General features: G+C 51.0%; 1 protein-coding gene across 3 annotated transcripts in view; it reads right to left on the bottom strand.

Moving 5' to 3' along the window:
• Window positions 1-1,007: 1,007 nt before the first annotated feature.
• TMEM117 (transmembrane protein 117) overlaps window positions 1,008-21,708 on the bottom strand; it is a 522,463-nt gene continuing 501,762 nt past the window's right edge. For all 3 annotated transcript variants that reach the window (XM_062195101.1, XM_062195102.1, XM_062195100.1), the window contains exons 7-8: window positions 20,502-20,631; window positions 1,008-2,699 (exon numbers count right to left, since the gene is read on the bottom strand). In XM_062195101.1, the coding sequence (XP_062051085.1) occupies window positions 2,053-2,699; window positions 20,502-20,631 (777 nt within the window). In that variant the 3' untranslated portion in view covers window positions 1,008-2,052. The remainder of the gene's footprint in view (window positions 2,700-20,501; window positions 20,632-21,708) is intronic.

Here is a 21,708-nt window from a genome sequence, read left to right as displayed (position 1 = left end):
TACGCACATAAAGATTTTCATTTTCCTGAGGAAAGCATACTGGTAACAAAAACCTATCTTTTAATCTACTTTTTTGAAGATTTATTTACTTATTTGAAAGGCAAAGTTATAGAGAAAGATGGAGGTCTTCCATCTACTGGTTCATTTCCAAAAGGCCACAATGGCTGGAGCTGGGCCAGCCTGAAGCCAAATGCCTGGAACTCTATCTGGATCTCCCACGTAGGTGGCAGGGGCCCAAACACTTGGATATATCTTCTGCTCCTTTCCCAGGCATATTAGCAGGGAGCAGAATGGAAATGGAGCATCTGGGAGCTAAGATTGCGTTCCGTGGTCACAGGCTGAGTCGTAATCCACCACACCACAGTACTGGCTGCAAATACCTACTCTGTAAGTCAGCTTCCTTCTTCCTCGCACGAGACACTGTCCCCCGAGCTGCGGACTGACAGTCACAGGCTGCGGACTGTCGCATGCAGGGCGGCAGGCTAAGTTTCTGCAGACGGTATGGTCAAGGAGTTCCTACAGTGAACTTTATCGGGGACATTTATGATGCTAGGTAGCACCACCACGCGTGGCTCTGAAAGCAAAAGAAACAGCAGGGGCACAGTTCCAACTGCTTGGTAAACAGCTGAAGAAAGATGCTTATTAAAGCCGGCTCTCAGATGACAGGCAAATGCATGGTTCGATTACGCATGCTAAGTTCAGCACGCTGCAAGCGTGAAAACAGATAGATCAAAAGAAGAGGGACTTTAAAAAATCATGAAGATAAAATGCAGCCATGTCAGCACGTGATAGGAGAATAATTTTGCCTTAAAACTGATATCCCCTTCCCTCCTCAAGAAATGTGAAATCAATTTATGGAACAAAAATGAGGTGCAATTTAGTAGGTGCCATCTGAACACAGGTGGCAAGCGTTAGGGAACCACTCACGTGGGTTCCTCCCAAGCCCTCACAGCACTGATTCCCCCCCCCCAAAAAAAAAACAACGTCACATAATTACTGATGTATGCTTCTCATTTATTCATGTGCGATGTTGAGTTCTTTAAAAACAGAAACACGTACACACCGGACAAGACACTAGGCAGATGCTTTCATGCACTGCGTCTCCCACCCCGCAAGCCTCCGTGGCCCGAGTTTCTGAGGATCTCCCTGGCTCAGTGCTGGCCTGCGTTTTCCAATCCCAACCGTCCTGGGTCCTATTTGTAGACAAATGCACACATATTGGAGATGGTGGCCTTGCCAGCCTTCTGTGATTAAAAACGCTCACCCAGGGCTTTGTGCAGATGCCAATAAATTTGAGAGTTCACCCAACTGTGCCACTTAACCTTTGTTCCCAAAGGTGAAGGGCAGGATTTTTAATCAAGTAGCAATTTATCTTTAATTAGGAAAACATAATTAGGTATTATTGCCTAATTGCAATTACTGGCTGGAGAAAGTCGCATTTCACAAGCAGTGACCCGTGCTGGATTGCATTTCTCCTATGACTGAGTTTCGCGCCTGTACTCTTATTTGGCCGACAGCCAATGGAAATGAAAAGGTTGTCCCCTTGCTTCTCTGCAGCCCAGCTGTCAACGGCACCGAGGATGCTGCCCAGGGAGGAATGGAGACTTCCTGAGCCGTCTCAGCTATGCCTGTTCTCTGCTCAGACATCAAGGGTGGATCAAAACAAGTGTGTACAAAACCGCCCTGTGAACCAGGTGAGAGCTGTCTCACGCTCGTTCCTGCGACACTTAGAGACGGTTTAATGTCTCAAGGCACCACTATGGTTGAACATCAGATACATGGGGAGTCAGCGGATCTTCTACGCGCCGTGAAGTCAGCAAGCAGCTTGTGCAACTGTGAAAGCAATCTCTAGGGGTCTGTCTGGACGTACTGGAGGCACATGTCTTAGAATACAAATAGAAAACAAGGAGTCCTAGAAAAAGCATGTTGAGCACCGTTGTGGCATCGTCTGTGTTCCTAATGCTACGTAAACCCGACAGTGACAAAAGGAAGGACTACCGTTCTAAAGTTGCACCCAAGGCTGCTTTTTGTGCTGTCTCCAAGTGGGGGGCTCTAGTTCGTGGGGGAGGCTTTGGGCGTCACTGGGTCCTGGTCGGTCTCTGTGGCACTGGCAGCTTCATTCAGGTGCGAGCTCAGGTTTTCCGAGGTCAGGTGGGAGGACTTGTAGACGATCTCATTGAAGTCGGGCCCGATGCACACCATGGGGGGGTCGTTCAGCGGGTCCTCCACGGACGCCTGGGTGTTCTCCCGGGTGATGGCCATGTCCTTGCTGTGCTCCGAGGGAGACTTTCTTCTCATGCGAGTGTACGTTTTGTCTTGATTCTCCATGCCCTGCTCATTTTTCAGAAACCGTCCGAAGAACCAGATGAAGAATCCAAACCACACAAAAGCAATCAAGCTGGGGACAAAGGCCAGGCACTTGACGTCGAGGCTGGCCCCTATGAACCTGCTGTGCAGGAACATGTCTCCCTCCACGTACGTTTTGTTCGTCCGTGGGTTGGTGTTATTGGACCGCCACTCCCAGGAGAGCCGGGTTCTGTTCAAGTCCTTCAAGCTTTCTGAATCTTTTACGGTGTAGATCTTCTGCCCTGGGCCGATGTACTGGCCATATTCATGAGGTTTATAGAATATCTGGTTCTTCCACATATTAAGATCCAAAATCAAGACGAGGAAGATAATTCCATAGTTAAACCATTTACCTGCATTGAAAAAAGAAATACTGCAATTAATCAAAGACACACCAGGGTGCACTAGGGTTTTCGTCAACAAAATGAAGATACGGGTACACAACAGGACATGTTGCTAATGTTTTGGGCCTGTCAACACCTGATCATTGAGAGGACTACGCTAGCATTAAGTGCTTTGGTGAGAGGAATTTACTAAATGGACTCCAGGCGTATGAAAAGGCCATAGGGCTCAGGCACTTTTACTGACAGGAGCCACTCTCTGTGTTTCCCAGGCACTGCAGCCACACTCACGTTTGGCTCCACATAAACATTTCAATTAGTGTTGAAAACCAAAGTTCTAATGAAATTCTTAGAAAAGTTCTCTGTGTGACTGAACGTCTCTTACGGTTCTATAATTATGTCTGGGCAAGAAATAAATCATTTTGCAATGCAAGCACAGCAGTTTATCAACTGAATTCATATTGCTGTCTGTAGGTGACCTGTTGATTAAACCATTAGTTGATGTGACTCAGATCAATAGTCCTTGAGCATTCAATTCAGGACTAAAAGTAACTGCACCACATTTTCACCAGAGAACACACTGGGCAGACGTGTAACTATAACCAAAGCTAACGAGCTGCCTTTATTAAAGAGATGATCTACAGGGCCTGTAACAGTGATTTCTTTGCAGTATATAAAATCTTACCTAAATAAGATCTTTGGTTAGTGATAAACTACCATGTGATGATTTATATCTGCAACGAACACGGAGAAACCTTGAAGGGATGCCAGATTCCCTTATAATATTGATCATAATTTATTGCAACTTTCACAGTAGCAAGTCTATCACAATAAAATATCAATGTTCACTTCAAGGGAGTGCTTAAGTCACAGGTTCTAGAAGACTTTCAGTTTTACGTAATATGCCAAAATTATTTTCTTTTGTATTTGAAGAAAATAGAATTGAGGATTATTAAGATAGTCCTTCACACGATAATGTATTTCAAAAATACTCTCTAAGAGAATACAGAACTATGCAGACGTATCTACACACTGATTTCAGAGAGGCATTTTATCATCATCAAAACCAGCACTTATTTTCACGTTCCTATCATAGGTGAGAAGTCAGGGTATCAACCCTGACAGCAGCTGTGTGGCAGAAGCCCTCACAGCTCTGAGTACATGCAGAGAACAACAGCACTAATGACACTGGCAGCATTTTGGGGAGACCATTAGACAGCTCGCGCGTCCCTGGCACACAACAGAGATTCGGCAACTGCTGCTTCTCCGAGCCTCGGCTATTTCTCCACTGGCACGACAAAGTCCCACCTGCTCTCCGTGAGGAAGTTTAGTTCCCTAAACCACTTCCTACTTTGCCCCGTGGTTGATTCTGAGTGACAACTTGTTCGAGCTCTACAGGTCTCAGGAGCGTGTTGAACTTCACAGGGTCAGTGCTATCCCTGTGCCCTCCTATCTGGAAACAACAGCCCGTGTGACCGTCTAGCTGGGGTGACCGGGAAACAGCACGCCAGCACGCACTGCGCAGCACGCCTCGCAGAGGCCTCCACGCCTGCCTCCCGGAGAGAAGCCCTCTCACTGCTGGGGAAACAGGACAGAGACGCCGTGCATCAATACCCAGAGGAGGCCACGTGCGACGAGTAAGGGTGAAGCCGCAGGTGCCACAGACGCCGAGAGCCGGGCTCGGCACACAGGGGCGCCTCTCCTGCAGGGGTGCCAGAGGAGGTAGCAACGCACAGGGCCTCTGGACGAAGAGCAAGAGGCGCAGCTTGGAAGAGGCTGAGTTTATCCACTGTTTATGCTGCAGGTGGAGGAGTGCGCAGAAAGACAGGAGATGAAGAAGGAAGGAGCTGAGAGGGGGCCTGGGAGAGGGAGGACAGTGGGCGCTGAGGGGCTGCATCTGGTGAGAATGAGACACGGATCTGTGGTTCTGTGACAGGAGGAGGCTGGGGCTCCCCCACGCGCTGGGAACCAGGCCAGGCTGCAGCAGCAGGTCCTTGGGCTCGGGCGACCAATACCATCACTTTCCGGCCTCACAAGGAGCCCGGGAAGCAATGTGGGTTTTTCCTTTTCATAGACACATGGATGGGGCGACAGTTCCACGGGGTCCCCTGTGTGCAGGGGAGCAGGACAGCAGGGACTGGACACACAGCTGCCCTGCAGAGGGCTACCACGGCGGCCAGCAAAACCCTGCTCTCTGGGCGCCCCAGCCATCTCTGCACCTGGTGTCCTGCACGGGGCCGGTGCCACTGTCACTCTGCACTGTCGCTCTGGGGTTTCCCTGACTATGGATGCAGGAGCAGCCAAAGGTTCAGGCGCCTCCTTCCATGGGGTCGGCCGGGGCAGCCCCTGCACCAGCGCATCTCCAGCCTTTGAGACAGGCATGAGTCCAGCCAAGAGACATGCTGTCCGCTGGACAGACAGAAGTGCACTGGGGTGACACACCGTACCACTCCAGACCACACAGAAGATTCTGTTCCCAAGTTGGGGGAACGGAACCAGCAGCTTTTCAGCGCTCTGCTTCTGCCTACCCCCCCCCCACCAACCCTTCTCCTTGCTAGCTGTGTAAAGAATCCAATTTTCTTATTCCGTGAAATGAAGGATAATGCCAGTGTAACTACCTCGCAGGGTGCTTTTCCATAGGAGGATACAATGCAAGCTCATTTTTGAAAGCTGCCTGAAATAAACTGTTCACCAAAAATTAGAGTGGTGTTATTTCTCCAGTGTCCCTCCTCCATGTCTTGCGTGGAGAGAATACAGAACCCTGGTGATACAGGGGTAGCGAGAAGGGTGTGGAAGGGCTGTGATGAACACGTATCCCGACGGTGCTCACTTGCTCAGTCACTGACCACTGCACCTGCAGGCAGCAAACAGGAGGCCAGAGATGCCAGGGCACCAGGGAGCAGCTCCATGGAGATACGCTCTGCAGTCAGCGGCTGAGGTGTTCAGACTGCCAGCCAGGGGCAGGGGACTGCAGCTTGCTGTGGCCTTGGCCCCAAGCAATGGTCTTTTATGGAAACAGCTTTGGGGGCTAACTGCTCTCTCTGGGGACAGTGTGGTGGTGAGGCTCAGGGGCTGGTGTGGAGGGAGGCAGGCCCCTGTTCACCTCAGACGCCCTCCCCATCACCACAGCTGCCCTGCAGAAACCAGATGCTTCTTCTTGTTCCTGTTCTTGGCCACCTGACGCAGCCTCTGTCCCAGGTCTCCTCTCCTGCACAGCGAGGGTGCTGCTTCCTCTGTCACCGGCCCTTCTCCTTGGCCACCTGACACAGCCTCTGTCCCAGGTCTCCTCTCCTGCACAGCGAGCCACCTGACGCAGCCTCTGTCCCAGGTCTCCACTCCCGCACAGCGAGGGTGCTGCTTCCTGTGTCACCGGCCCTTCTCCTTGGCCACCTGACGCAGCCTCTGTCCCAGGTCTCCACTCCCGCACAGCGAGGGTGCTGCTTCCTCTGTCACCGGCCTTTCTCCTTGGCCACCTGACACAGCCTCTGTCCCAGGTCTCCACTCCCGCACAGCGAGGGTGCTGCTTCCTCTGTCACCGGCCTTTCTCCTTGGCCACCTGACGCAGCCTCTGTCCCAGGTCTCCACTCCCGCACAGCGAGGGTGCTGCTTCCTCTGTCACGGGCCCTTCTCCTTGGCCACCTGACGCAGCCTCTGTCCCAGGTCTCCACTCCCGCACAGCGAGGGTGCTGCTTCCTCTGTCACGGGCCCTTCTCCTTGGCCACCTGACACAGCCTCTGTCCCAGGTCTCCTCTCCTGCACAGCGAGCCACCTGACACAGCCTCTGTCCCAGGTCTCCACTCCCGCACAGCGAGGGTGCTGCTTCCTCTGTCACCGGCCTTTCTCCTTGGCCACCTGACGCAGCCTCTGTCCCAGGTCTCCACTCCCGCACAACGACGGTGCTGCTTCCTCTGTCACGGGCCCTTCTCCTTGGCCACCTGATGCAGCCTCTGTCCCAGGTCTCCACTCCCGCACAGCGACGGTGCTGCTTCCTCTGTCACCGGCCTTTCTCCTTGGCCACCTGACACAGCCTCTGTCCCAGGTCTCCACTCCTGCACAGCGAGCCACCTGACGCAGCCTCTGTCCCAAGTCTCCACTCCCGCACAGCGAGGGTGCTGCTTCCTGTGTCATGGGCCCTTCTCCTTGGCCACCTGACACAGCCTCTGTCCCAGGTCTCCACTCCCGCACAGCGAGGGTGCTGCTTCCTCTGTCACCGGCTCTTCTCCTTGGCCACCTGACACAGCCTCTGTCCCAGGTCTCCACTCCCGCACAGCGAGGGTGCTGCTTCCTCTGTCACGGGCCCTTCTCCTTGGCCACCTGACGCAGCCTCTGTCCCAGGTCTCCACTCCCGCACAGCGAGGGTGCTGCTTCCTCTGTCACGGGCCTTTCTCCTTGGCCACCTGACGCAGCCTCTGTCCCAGGTCTCCACTCGCACGCACGAGGGTGCTGCTTCCTCTGTCACCGGCCCTTCTCCTTGGCCACCTGACGCAGCCTCTGTCCCAGGTCTCCACTCCCGCACAGCGAGGGTGCTGCTTCCTCTGTCACGGGCCCTTCTCCCTGGCCACCTGACGCAGCCTCTGTCCCAGGTCTCCACTCCCGCACAGCGAGGGTGCTGCTTCCTGTGTCACGGGCCCTTCTCCTTGGCCACCTGACGCAGCCTCTGTCCCAGGTCTCCACTCGCTCGCACGAGGGTGCTGCTTCCTCTGTCACCAGTCTCCCTCTCCCCATGCAGAGCTCTGTCACCTTCTCAGCGCTTTCTCCTCCTGCAGACAGTCCTTTTTTATCTTTTATTTTTAAAAATCCAGAGTTACAGAGAGAGGGGCAGAAACATCCAGAGAGAGAGAGTCGTCTTCCATCTGCTGGTTCAAAATGGCCACAACGGCTGGAGCTGGGCCAATCTGAAGCCAGGAGCTTCTTCCAGGTCTCCCACATGGGTGCAGGAGCCCAAGGACTTGGACCATCTTCTCCTGCTTCCCCAGGCCATAGCAGAGAGCTCTTTGGAAGTGGAGTAGCTGGGATCTGAACCAGTGCCCATAAGGGTGCTGGCTGGCATGCCAGCATTTCAGGCAGCAGTCTTACACAACGCTGGCCCGGAACATACTCCTGTTGCCCTGGAAGAGGTAGTCAGACCAGAACACAAAGGCAGGCGGGGCAGCTCCAACCCTTGTTCCTGTATGTAAAGACAGGGAGTTGAGATGTGCCGGCTGGAAAGCTTCGCAGCCCCATAGCCTTCTTGATGAGGCTGTGAGATAAATGTTGCTGGCACCCTAAAGTTTCGTGATGTGCCAGGCAACCTCACCACTGGAGCAGAAAGGATGGGGGCACCATTTGCAGGTGGGGAATGTGTCCTTAACAAAAAATCTGGGCTCTGAGAAACGCCATTTACCCTAAAATCAACACATCTGAGTCCCTGCGATGACCCACATGCCAAGGATACAAGGCACACCCAAGAACGGAGCAGAAAGCACTCCCACAGCCACGTTCCCCACGCGTGCTGCCGTGCACATGGGATCAGCGGGGAGGAGAGGCTCGGGGTCTCCACGTTCCTCACAGCAACGCTCCTGCACGGCCCCTGCCCGGTGCACAGCCGTGAGAATCCCTGCGTCATTTCTTTAATCTCCCTGCTGAACGGTCTCACTGCCTCCCTAGTGAAGAACCATACATGGTGCTGGTGGGATGGATCACTTCTTTCTTAAATTGAGTGCTTCGAATCAGCATTATTGTCAAAAATCATGGTAGAATGGAGATTCTATCTTTTCTCTTTGTGGGAGTTTAGAGAATCCTGGGGTAGTTAATTTTAAAAGGATTCTTCACTAAATATCACCCTCTCTTCACACAGTAAATGCTAGCAGTGTGGGGGAAGGCACTGTTCTCTTCAACTCAGGAGAGACAGCACAGTGCGGGTGTTCCCACTGCCACATGGACGGAGTCAAATGTGCAATGTTAATGTCCTGAAGTCTTTACTCTGCAGAGTTGCAGTGAGCACGGTGACTGAGCCTCCGTCCATCTGAGAGGCACCAGCTCACCAGACTCACACAGTCTGTGTGGGTGCTCCACTGGGTCACCTAGCGTCCATCATGGGACAGCTGGGAACCATGGCCTTGAAGAACATGGGTTTTGGGTAAATCAAGGAAACACACAGTTTGCTATAGCAGTCTCATTCCTAGCTGAGCAGTGAAAACTGGGCCCACTGAGTTAGCGTCTCGTCAAGTCTCCCCGTGTGATCTAGGGGTGTCTGGAGGCTGCTCTAAGTGCTTAGGCCCCGAGATGCCCATTCAGTAAATGGAAGATCTTTACTTACAGATTTATGAATGGATAATGATTTGAATTAGTGAAGTAGCTTCCAAGGCTTAAAAGCAGACTGATGCAGCTTCTCCAAGCACCTCTCTCGGCATCAACACTCGCTAAGTGGTTGGCCACTCCTGCAGGAGCAGTCCTTTGAGATCGTGAACACAGAAGGAGGAGGCCAGGCAGCTAACCACATGACCACTGGGCTACCACCTCATTCTCAAAACTCTCTTTCACCTTTTTATTTTGTTGTTCAGGCTCTTTCCATTTTTTTATGAACAGGTAATCCTTATTTGGGAAGTTTTTAGAGGTGGCCGATCTGAACATGGAACACTGATTAACAGGCGTCAGGGACGGGGCATGGAGGGAGGCGGGGCCAGCACCGTGGGCGAGAAGCAGCAGGCTCCAGTGTGCGCCTTAACTGTGCGGCAACTACATCCCAGCCACCTGCCGCACACCGCAGGCTACGACGCTGCTGAGACCGGAACTGTGTCGCACTCACTGCTCTGCTCCCAGATCCTAGCTCAGTTTTCAACACAGTGCAGCTCAGAAAATGTCTGCTCACCAAGACGCAGATGGTGACGATGCACCCAGACACACACAGAGTGGGGGCTGGAGTCCCCGTCACCTGGCAGGCCACAGGACATGGCGAGGACTGTGCACTGGAAACCGACCCATCTCTCAAACTGCGGGATTACTCCTGTGCTGGAAGCCTCCCTCCGGCTTCGAAGAGCACAAGGCTTTGCTGTAAAACACCCACGTATGTGTGTGGATGACGATGAGGCAGCTCCCTTCTAGGGCCAGCGAGGACACACAGACCCTGGGCAAAGCAACACTGGAGAGAGATGGCTGATTTGTATAAGCCCAGCTTCCAAAAGGGCAGCTCACACGCAGCACCGCAGAACCCCTGCTGGGAATGCAGCCCAGGCACGGGCTCACTGAGTTAGTTCCCACAGTCACGCCGCTCCCACTTAACAGATGAGACGCTGGGCCTCTGTGAGGCGGAGGGACTCGATGAGGCCGCACGTGGCAGAGCCAGAGCCCGGGCAAGCTTTGGCATCACTGCTTTCCCGTGCGCTGAATGTCATTTCCACAGTGGGATGGGGCCGTCTCTGATGAAGGCGGTCCTGGCTGGCCTTGTCTGGGATCTTACAGTCCTGGACAAACAGAGGCAGGCGAAGCCCCTGGGAGCCCCTGCGTGGGTGTGCTGTGGTCTCCCAGGCCGGCGCCTTCCCCAGGCCTGCTCTGTGCAGGACTCCTCCTGGGCTCCTGGGCTCCTGGGTCCAGCACTTGGCAGGCTCCGCCATGGACTGCCTCCTGGTCCACCCACTCTCCTTGGCTTTGGGCTTTAACCATCGTGCATGAAAACAGGCGAAAGCCGAGGTGGGAGGAACACTGCTTCTGCAAGACGGCACAGGCAGGCGAGGGTTCTAGGCTCTGCCCAGCCAGGCGCTGGATTCTGGGTGCACGGCTGATGAATCTTTGCAGCAACCCATCATTAGGGTGACCTAAGGGGCACGAGTGTTTGAGATCCACTGAGGGATGCAGAGAGCTCCAAACTAAAGCACCCCAGTGGTGCCGCTGCATGTGCTTATCACGGAAAGCTCTGAAGTCGCCCCAGGGAACAAAGCAGGCCCATCTGCACTGAGCACTCGACAGCGGGTGTGGACACTGGCAGGCTACCGACAACAGAAAATGACAGTGCACTTTGGAAATGGAGTCTGGGTGTTCTCACAGCTGTCTCCCGAGTCAGGTGGAGTCAGAGGCCTCTCCAGGAGACCAGACCCAGGTGTGCAGGTGCAGCGGCCCCACCCCTGCCACTGATTACAGAGCAGAGAGGGCGACAGAAACAGAGCAGAAGGGGAAGGGGGTGGCGCTGACTCCCTTCCACCTGCAAACCACAGCCATTTTTCCAGGAACACTCGCCACGGGTCTGGGGACATGGGAGACCCCACTGGGTTTCCACACGGCTGTAGGTGGAGCCCATCAGCCCACAGCCCCCACGTGCCGCGTGCTATCTTAAACTTATGTACAGAATCCAGGCAGCTCTCCTGGCAGCTCTGGCCCTCCCCTGTGTGCGTGGCTCGGCAGGGAGACCCTTAGACCTCACCTGTGGCTTCTTTGGTCACACAGGGGCAGCCTGGAATCTCCCTCAATGCCTGGGAAGCATTGCCACAGCCTTGTTTCCTGGCTCTGGGCCAGACCTGCTGGGCTGGAACCACTCGGGAGGGGCTGGGGAGTGTGTATTTATTGCATTTCCCCTGGGATTTGGCAAAAGCTCTGCCAAGGCCTGCATTATTTTCCCACCTTCTGACAATCCTCCTTCACATGCAGTCTGCATTACTAAAACACAACTAGTCCTTCTTCCTGGAAACCATACACAGATTACTATAACACAACTAGTCCTTCTTCCTGAAAACCATACACAGATTACTAAAACAACTAGTCCTTCTTCCTGGAAACCATACAGATTACTAAAACACAACTAGTCCTTCTTCCGGAAAACCATACACAAATTACTATAACACAACTATTCCTTCTTCCTGGAAAACCATACACAGATTACTATAACACAACTAGTCCTTCTTCCTGAAAACCATACACAGATTACTAAAACAACTAGTCCTTCTTCCTGGAAACCATACACAGATTACTAAAACACAACTAGTCCTTCTTCCTGGAAACCATACACAGATTACTATAACACAACTAGTCCTTCTTCCTGAAAACCATACACAGATTACTAAAACAACTAGTCCTTCTTCCTGGAAACCATACAGATTACTAAAACACAACTAGTCCTTCTTCCGGAAAACCATACACAAATTACTATAACACAACTATTCCTTCTTCCTGGAAAACCATACACAGATTACTATAACACAACTAGTCCTTCTTCCTGAAAACCATACACAGATTACTAAAACAACTAGTCCTTCTTCCTGGAAACCATACACAGATTACTAAAACACAACTAGTCCTTCTTCCTGGAAACCATACACAGATTACTATAACACAACTAGTCCTTCTTCCTGAAAACCATACACAGATTACTATAACACAACTAGTCCTTCTTCCTGGAAAACCATACACAAATTACTATAATACAACTAGTCCTTCTTCCTGAAAACCATACACAGATTACTATAACACAACTAGTCCTTCTTCCTGGAAAACCATACACAGATTACTAAAACACAACTAGTCCTTCTTCCTGAAAACCACACAGATTACTAAAACAACTAGTCCTTCTTCCTGAAAACCATACACAGATTACTAAAACACAACTAGTCCTTCTTCCGGAAAACCATACACAGATTACTATAACACAACTAGTCCTTCTTCCTGAAAAACCATACACAGATTACTATAACACAACTAGTCCTTCTTCCTGAAAACCATACACAGATTACTAAAACACAACTAGTCCTTCTTCCGGAAAACCATACACAGATTACTATAACACAACTAGTCCTTCTTCCTGAAAACCATACACAGATTACTAAAACACAACTAGTCCTTCTTCCTGGAAAACCATACACAGATTACTAAAACACAACTAGTCCTTCTTCCTGGAAAACCATACACAGATTACTAAAACACAACTAGTCCTTCTTCCTGAAAACCATACACAGATTACTAAAACACAACTAGTCCTTCTTCCTGAAAACCATACACAGATTACTAAAACAACTAGTCCTTCTTCCTGAAAACCATACACAGATTACTAAAACACAACTAGTCCTTCTTCCTGAAAACCATACACAGATTACTAAAACACAACTAGTCCATCTTCCTGGAAACCATACACAGATTACTAAAACACAACTAGTCCTTCTTCCTGAAAACCATACACAGATTACTAAAACACAACTAGTCCTTCTTCCTGGAAAACCATACACAGATTACTAAAACACAACTAGTCCTTCTTCCTGAAAACCACACAGATTACTAAAACAACTAGTCCTTCTTCCTGAAAACCATACACAGATTACTATAAAACAACTAGTCCTTCTTCCTGAAAACCATACACAGATTACTAAAACACAACTAGTCCTTCTTCCTGGAAAACCATACACAGATTACTATAACACAACTAGTCCTTCTTCCTGAAAACCATACACAGATTACTAAAACACAACTAGTCCTTCTTCCTGAAAACCATACACAGATTACTAAAACAACTAGTCCTTCTTCCTGAAAACCATACACAAATTACTAAAACACAACTAGTCCTTCTTCCTGAAAACCATACACAGATTACTAAAACACAACTAGTCCTTCTTCCTGAAAACCATACACAGATTACTATAACACAACTAGTCCTTCTTCCTGAAAACCATACACAGATTACTATAATACAACTAGTCCTTCTTCCTGAAAACCATACACAGATTACTAAAACAACTAGTCCTTCTTCCTGAAAACCATACACAGATTACTAAAACAACTAGTCCTTCTTCCTGAAAACCATACACAAATTACTAAAACACAACTAGTCCTTCTTCCTGAAAACCATACACAGATTACTAAAACACAACTAGTCCTTCTTCCTGAAAACCATACACAGATTACTATAACACAACTAGTCCTTCTTCCGGAAAACCATACACAGATTACTAAAACACAACTAGTCCTTCTTCCGGAAAACCATACACAGATTACTAAAACAACTAGTCCTTCTTCCTGGAAAACCATACACAGATTACTAAAACACAACTAGTCCTTCTTCCTGGAAAACCATACACAGATTACTAAAACACAACTATTCCCTCTTCCTGAAAACCATACACAGATTACTAAAACACAACTAGTCCTTCTTCCTGGAAAACCATACACAGATTACTAAAACACAACTAGTCCTTCTTCCTGAAAACCATACACAGATTACTATAACACAACTAGTCCTTCTTCCTGGAAAACCATACACAGATTACTAAAACACAACTAGTCCGTCTTCCTGAAAACCATACACAGATTACTAAAACAACTAGTCCTTCTTCCTGAAAACCATACACAAATTGTATTTAGCAGAAAGACAGAGAAGGTAAGACAGCTTCCGTTCACTGGTTCGCCTCCTAAATGATGCAAACGTCACAGCTGGGCCAGGCCAAAGCCAGGAGCCAGGAACTCAGTCCGGCTCTCCCACCTGCTGCCTCCCAGCATCCCCATTCGCAGGAAGTCGGAGTCAGGAGCCAGAGCTGAGAAGGAAACCTGGCCATGCCACCTGGGATGCTGGCATCTTAGCCATGAGGCTGCATACCTGCTCCCATCCTTTTAAGTTTTGGGAAAACAATCGTTGGCAGGGCAAGCGTGTTTGGTTCCCTCTAAGTGGCCCTAAGGCTAATGACACTGGAGCTTCAGGCTGTCCTGCGTGCATGGCTCACTTCCGTGGCACTAAGTATAATTTTTAGATGTCATTTTTTGTTTTCACGCTCTTAAACAGAGCATTCCAGATTGTGCAAACCTCAGAGCAGCACAAACCCAGCATCCACCCTGGCTACATAAATCACAGAGGATATGAGTGTAACAAGGCTACACAAACTAGCACCAAATGAAATATTTTTAACAGCCCAATTTTTTCCCTACCAATGTGGCTTGTAGTTCTCTCTCCTTTTTAAAAAAAAAAAAAACACCCTGGTGTTCTGCAGTTAAGTGATACATTTTTGACAGGCGTTTTGAGACTGTCAGAGACAATATTAGTGCACTGACGGCCAGGGACCAGAGCGGGCAGCAGGAACAGATGGCCTAGGCAAGGGCCCCCGGAGGGACATGAGCTGCCATGTGTGTGGTAGCTGCTTTAGCATCAGGGAGGGCTACACTCTGCGGAGACTGAGTGGGGACTCTGAAACCTCGAGATGTGACCTGAACTCCAACTGCTGGATTCGCTGAATTTAATAGATGGGCTTCATTCAATGGAGGAGGGGAGGGGCCGGCGCAGCCGCCCTGTTCATGAGCTCACTCTCCAGTCTGGGAGGAACACCTCGTGCTCACTGCACAGCTTTCTCACTGGGAATCAGAAGGCTTTTTTTTTTTTTTAATTTATTTCTTGCAGGACTCAGATGTTCATGTGTTCTGCGCTCGGCTATTTTTAATCGGCAGCACAGACGGCGGTGTAAGCACAGACTTCCTCTGTAGTCTTTAGGACGGCAGGTGTGAGAGCCTGGGCCACTGTCCCTGAGATGGGACGGTCACGTGTGCAAGGCCACGGTGTGGGCGCTGATGCCATCCCTCAGCTGTGACTGTTCAGCTGTCTGCTTCTCACTGCACAGACAACGAGCTACACAGACAGCACAGCCTTGGGAGACGCCTAGGTCAGAGGCAGGTGATGGGGGTTTTGTGAAAGGGGATTGTAATTCATCACACGGGAGCCATTTCCAAAGCAGGAATTATCTGAAAATGAAGTAATCTCAGGATCCCTGAGAACACCCCAACACAGAGCTGAGCTCCAGCACTCACCTGGGCTTGAGGCCATCAGGTGGGAAAGGACCCAAGCTGTAAGCACATGCAGGTTGGGGCGAGCGCCAGGACCCTGCTGTTTCCATGTCCACAGTAAGTGAAGAGGCACAAGGAATCCATGCCGGAAACGCACACTGACCAAACAGGACCCAGATAGAGCAGTACACGGAGCACGGCAGAGCTAACACACAACATACTCGTCCTGCACCTCTGCTGATCGTGTCGTGAACACCAGGCCTGAGTCCGGAAGTGGCTGCCCCCTGAGGACTGCACGTGTCTGTTCTCAGCTGCACGAGAGGCCCTCTACCCGTCACTGCCAGCAGCGTGTAGTTTAGGAGACGGGACTCTCCCAGACCGGGGTGTGAAGAGACAGGGAAGCCAGAGCAGGCGCTGTGGTGCAGTATGTCAAGCCGCCACTTGGGACACCTACATCCCACAGGGGCACCCGTTGGAGCCCTGGCTGCTCCCCTTCCAGTCCAGCTCCCTGCGAATGCACCTGGGAAGCAGCAGAGGATGGCCCAAGTGCTTGAGTCGCTGCCACTCAACAAGGAAGACTTGGCCTGGCCCAGCCCCAGCTAGGCAATATGGGAGGGGTTGAACCAGCAGTGCAAAATCTCCTTCCCTGTCTCCTCCTCTCTGCCGCTCTGCCTTTCAAATAAAAAGAGAAACAAGTACACCTCCTTACTCATTTTCTCCATTCTTTTCCTTCCCATCTGCCTGCTGGGTGTGAGCGGTGACATTGTCAAAGCCACTGGCAGTCTGGACCCCAGAATGATGTGAGGACAGGACCATAGGTGGGGAGTCACCAGGCAGTATCTGAGAGCAGAGATTCTGTGGGTGATCCCCACAGCCCCAGCTCATGTGGAGGCCACCCGGCCACCCAGCCATGCTCAGAGTTGTGATGTACTGGGATGTGGGTGCGGTATGGTGATGTACTGGGATGTGGGTGTGGTATGGTGATGTACTGGGATGTGGGTGTGGTACGGTGATGTACTGGGATGTGGGTGTGGTACGGTGATGTACTGGGATGTGGGTGTGGTATGGTGATGTACTGGGATGTGGGTGTGGTATGGTGATGTACTGGGATGTGGGTGTGGTATGGTGATGTACTAGATGTGGGTGTGTTACGGTGATGTGCTGTGATGTGGGTGTGGTACGGTGATGTACTGGGATGTGGGTGTGGTATGGTGATGTACTGGGATGTGGGTGTGGTACGGTGATGTACTGGGTTGTGGGTGTGGTACGGTGATGTACTGGGATGTGGGTGTGGTACGGTGATGTACTGGGATGTGGGTGTGGTACGGTGATGTACTGGGATGTGGGTGTGGTACGGTGATGTACTGGGATGTGGGTGTGGTACGGTGATGTACTGGGATGTGGGTGTGGTACGGTGATGTACTGGGATGTGGGTGTGGTACGGTGATGTACTGGGATGTGGGTGTGGTACGGTGATGTACTGGGATGTGGGTGTGGTACGGTGATGTACTGGGATGTGGGTGTGGTACGGTGATGTACTGGGATGTGGGTGTGGTACGGTGATGTACTGGGATGTGGGTGTGGTACGGTGATGTACTGGGATGTGGGTGCGGTACGGTGATGTACTGGGATGTGGGTGTGGTATGGTGATGTACTAGATGTGGGTGTGGTACGGTGATGTACTGGGATGTGGGTGCGGTACGGTGATGTACTGGGATGTGGGTGTGGTATGGTGATGTACTAGATGTGGGTGTGGTACGGTGATGTACTGGGATGTGGGTGCGGTATGGTGATGTACTGGGATGTGGGTGTGGTATGGTGATGTACTAGATGTGGGTGTGGTACGGTGATGTGCTGTGATGTGGGTGTGGTACGGTGATGTACTGGGATGTGGGTGTGGTATGGTGATGTACTGGGATGTGGGTGTGGTACGGTGATGTACTGGGTTGTGGGTGTGGTACGGTGATGTACTGGGATGTGGGTGTGGTACGGTGATGTACTGTGATGTGGGTGTGGTACGGTGATGTACTGGGTTGTGGGTGTGGTACGGTGATGTACTGGGATGTGGGTGTGGTACGGTGATGTACTGGGATGTGGGTGTGGTACGGTGATGTACTGGGATGTGGGTGTGGTACGGTGATGTACTGGGATGTGGGTGTGGTACGGTGATGTACTGGGATGTGGGTGTGGTACGGTGATGTACTGGGATGTGGGTGTGGTACGGTGATGTACTGGGATGTGGGTGTGGTACGGTGATGTACTGGGATGTGGGTGTGGTATGGTGATGTACTAGATGTGGGTGTGGTATGGTGATGTACTGGGATGTGGGTGTGGTATGGTGATGTGCTGTGATGTGGATGCGGTACGGTGATGTACTGGGATGTGGGTGTGTTACGGTGATGTGCTGTGATGTGGGTGCGGTATGGTGATGTGCTGTGATGTGGGTGCGGTACGGTGATGTACTGGGATGTGGGTGTGGTACGGTGATGTACTGGGATGTGGGTGTGGTACGGTGATGTACTGGGATGTGGGTGTGGTACGGTGATGTACTGGGATGTGGGTGTGGTACGGTGATGTACTGGGATGTGGGTGCGGTACGGTGATGTACTGGGATGTGGGTGTGGTACGGTGATGTACTGGGATGTGGGTGCGGTACGGTGATGTACTGGGATGTGGGTGTGGTATGGTGATGTACTAGATGTGGGTGTGGTACGGTGATGTACTGGGATGTGGGTGCGGTACGGTGATGTACTGGGATGTGGGTGTGGTATGGTGATGTACTAGATGTGGGTGTGGTACGGTGATGTACTGGGATGTGGGTGCGGTATGGTGATGTACTGGGATGTGGGTGTGGTATGGTGATGTACTAGATGTGGGTGTGGTACGGTGATGTACTGGGATGTGGATGCGGTATGGTGATGTACTGTGATGTGGGTGTGGTACGGTGATGTACTGGGATGTGGGTGTGGTATGGTGATGTACTAGATGTGGGTGTGGTACGGTGATGTACTGGGATGTGGGTGCGGTATGCTGATGTACTGGGATGTGGGTGTGGTACGGTGATGTACTGGGATGTGGGTGTGGTACGGTGATGTACTGGGATGTGGGTGTGGTACGGTGATGTACTGGGATGTGGGTGTGGTACGGTGATGTACTGGGATGTGGGTGTGGTACGGTGATGTACTGGGATGTGGGTGTGGTACGGTGATGTACTGGGATGTGGGTGTGGTACGGTGATGTACTGGGATGTGGGTGTGGTACGGTGATGTACTGGGATGTGGGTGTGGTACGGTGATGTACTGGGATGTGGGTGTGGTACGGTGATGTACTGGGATGTGGGTGTGGTACGGTGATGTACTGGGATGTGGGTGCGGTACGGTGATGTACTGGGATGTGGGTGTGGTACGGTGATGTACTGGGATGTGGGTGTGGTACGGTGATGTACTGGGATGTGGGTGTGGTATGGTGATGTACTAGATGTGGGTGTGGTACGGTGATGTACTGGGATGTGGGTGCGGTATGGTGATGTACTGGGATGTGGGTGTGGTATGGTGATGTACTGGGATGTGGGTGTGGTATGGTGATGTACTAGATGTGGGTGTGATACGGTGATGTACTGGGATGTGGGTGTGGTATGGTGATGTACTGGAATGTGGTGTGGTATGGTGATGTACTGGGATGTGGGTGCGGTATGGTGATGTACTGGGATGTGGGTGTGGTACGGTGATGTACTGGGATGTGGGTGTGGTACGGTGATGTACTAGATGTGGGTGTGGTATGGTGATGTACTAGATGTGGGTGTGGTATGGTGATGTACTGGGATGTGGGTGTGGTATGGTGATGTACTGGGATGTGGGTGTGGTACGGTGATGTACTAGATGTGGGTGTGGTATGGTGATGTACTGGGATGTGGGTGTCTTACGGTGATGTACTGGGATGTTGGTGTGGTATGGTGATGTACTGGGATGTGGGTGTGGTATGGTGATGTACTGGGATGTGGATGCGGTACGGTGATGTACTGGGATGTGGGTGCGGTATGGTGATGTGCTGTGATGTGGGTGTGGTATGGTGATGTACTGGGTTGTGGGTGTGGTATGGTGATGTACTGGGATGTGGGTGTGGTATGGTGATGTGCTGTGATGTGGATGCGGTACGGTGATGTACTGGGATGTGGGTGTGTTACGGTGATGTGCTGTGATGTGGGTGCGGTATGGTGATGTGCTGTGATGTGGGTGCGGTACGGTGATGTACTGGGATGTGGGTGTGTTACGGTGATGTGCTGTTTTGTGGGTGCGGTATGGTGATGTACTGGGATGTGGGTGTGGTACGGTGATGTACTGGGATGTGGGTGTGGTACGGTGATGTACTGGGATGTGGGTGTGGTACGGTGATGTACTGGGATGTGGGTGTGGTATGGTGATGTACTGGGATGTGGGTGTGGTACGGTGATGTACTGGGATGTGGGTGTGGTACGGTGATGTACTGGGATGTGGGTGTGGTACGGTGATGTACTGGGATGTGGGTGTGGTACGGTGATGTACTGGGATGTGGGTGTGGTACGGTGATGTACTGGGATGTGGGTGTGGTACGGTGATGTACTGGGATGTTGGTGTGGTATGGTGATGTACTGTGATGTGGGTGTGGTATGGTGATGTACTGTGATGTGGGAGTGGTATGGTGATATACCTGTGATGTGGGAGTGGTACGGTGATGTACTGGGATGTGGGAGTGGTATGGTGATGTACTGGGATGTGGGTGTGGTATGCTGATGTACTGTGATGTGGGAGTGGTATGGTGATATACCTGTGATGTGGGTGTGGTACGGTGATGTACTGTGATGTGGCAGTGGTATGGTGATGTACTGTGATGTGGGTGTGGTACGGTGATGTACTGTGATGTGGCAGTGGTATGGTGATGTACTGGGATGTGGGTGCGTTATGGTGATGTGCTGTGATGTGGGTGTGGTACGGTGATGTACTGGGATGTGGGTGTGGTACGGTGATGTACTGGGATGTGGGTGTGGTACGGTGATGTACTGGGATGTGGGTGTGGTATGGTGATGTACTGTGATGTGGCAGTGGTATGGTGATATACCTGTGATGTGGATGCGGTATTCCTCCTTGAAGATCTTCTGGAAGAAAGGGATCTTGAACTGCATGTGAGGGGTGTGCAGCCCAGGGAGATTGACGTCCACGTCACCCATGAAATGCGGGAACTCCCAGTCCTGTCAGAAAACCAACACAGAACACATTTGTGATTCGCTTTGTGAAAGCAGCAGGACCCCAGAGCCTCACTTTGCACAACATTTGCTCTGGTCGTCCCCCTGCAGCCCGCTGTCAGCCGTGTCAACTTCCTCTGTGGTGCGGGCCTTATATACGTCAGGCAGCAGTAGGCATGCAAGTCAAAATTAAGCTGCCATTGCTATCCTTTGATTTGCTCTTTACCGTGGTAATAAGAAACCAGTACAGAAGCGATCTGCGTCTACACCTCTCTCACATTCGCGAGAGCTGATGACTACGGGGTAAATTTTTCAAATTTTCTTTGGCTACTTTATAAAACATGAACTCCATAATAGCAGGTGTTCTGTAAGAACAGAAGTGGACAGGATCTGATACACTTAGCCAAGTCCTTCACGTAACCTAGTTAGCATCCTGCAGGCCGCAGACCGGGCCGCACACACGCCTGCCTCTTGCCCTGTGCGCCTGCACTCATCGCCACGCTGAGCCCAGCAGTGCAAGACTTGACGAGGCAGATTCGGGCATCAGTAGAAAATTAATTCCCAAATTTCCACAGGCCATATCCCTGCAGCCAAGGCAAAACTCTCGGAAGGAAGGGAAATAGGAGCAAGGGAGGATGTTTGTTCTTGGATTTCAGTGGAAGAAGCAAGGGAAGCTCATAGTTAGCAGAAGAAAGAACACACCGAATTCGGAGAAGCATTTCGGACAGATCCCAGGCATTAATATGCACATTCTGACTATTAATTACTGAACATTCACCAGATGATCATGGTTAGCTCACAGTTTAGATATCTTAAATAAGAAAAAATTAATGAACAAAATATTAGAGATATAGAACCACCAACTCCTCAATATAAAAAGGTAAATTTATTCACAACTTAGCTGTACAAAGCAGATAGAGCTGGGCTAAACACAGTGCCCGAATTTTTTAGGAGATTTCATGTCCAGCCCACTCTGCTGAGGATGCTGGTTAAGGAGAACCCTGGTTAAAGAGAACACTGGTTAAGGAGAATCCTAGTTAAGGAGAACCCTGGTTAAGGGGAACACTGGTTAAAGAGAACACT

Source organism: Lepus europaeus, chromosome 6, assembly GCF_033115175.1.
Source record: "Lepus europaeus isolate LE1 chromosome 6, mLepTim1.pri, whole genome shotgun sequence".
NCBI classification, from domain to species: Eukaryota; Metazoa; Chordata; class Mammalia; order Lagomorpha; family Leporidae; genus Lepus; species Lepus europaeus.
Note: the sequence above shows the minus strand (reverse complement) of the source record. Positions and strands in the feature narration are given on the sequence as shown.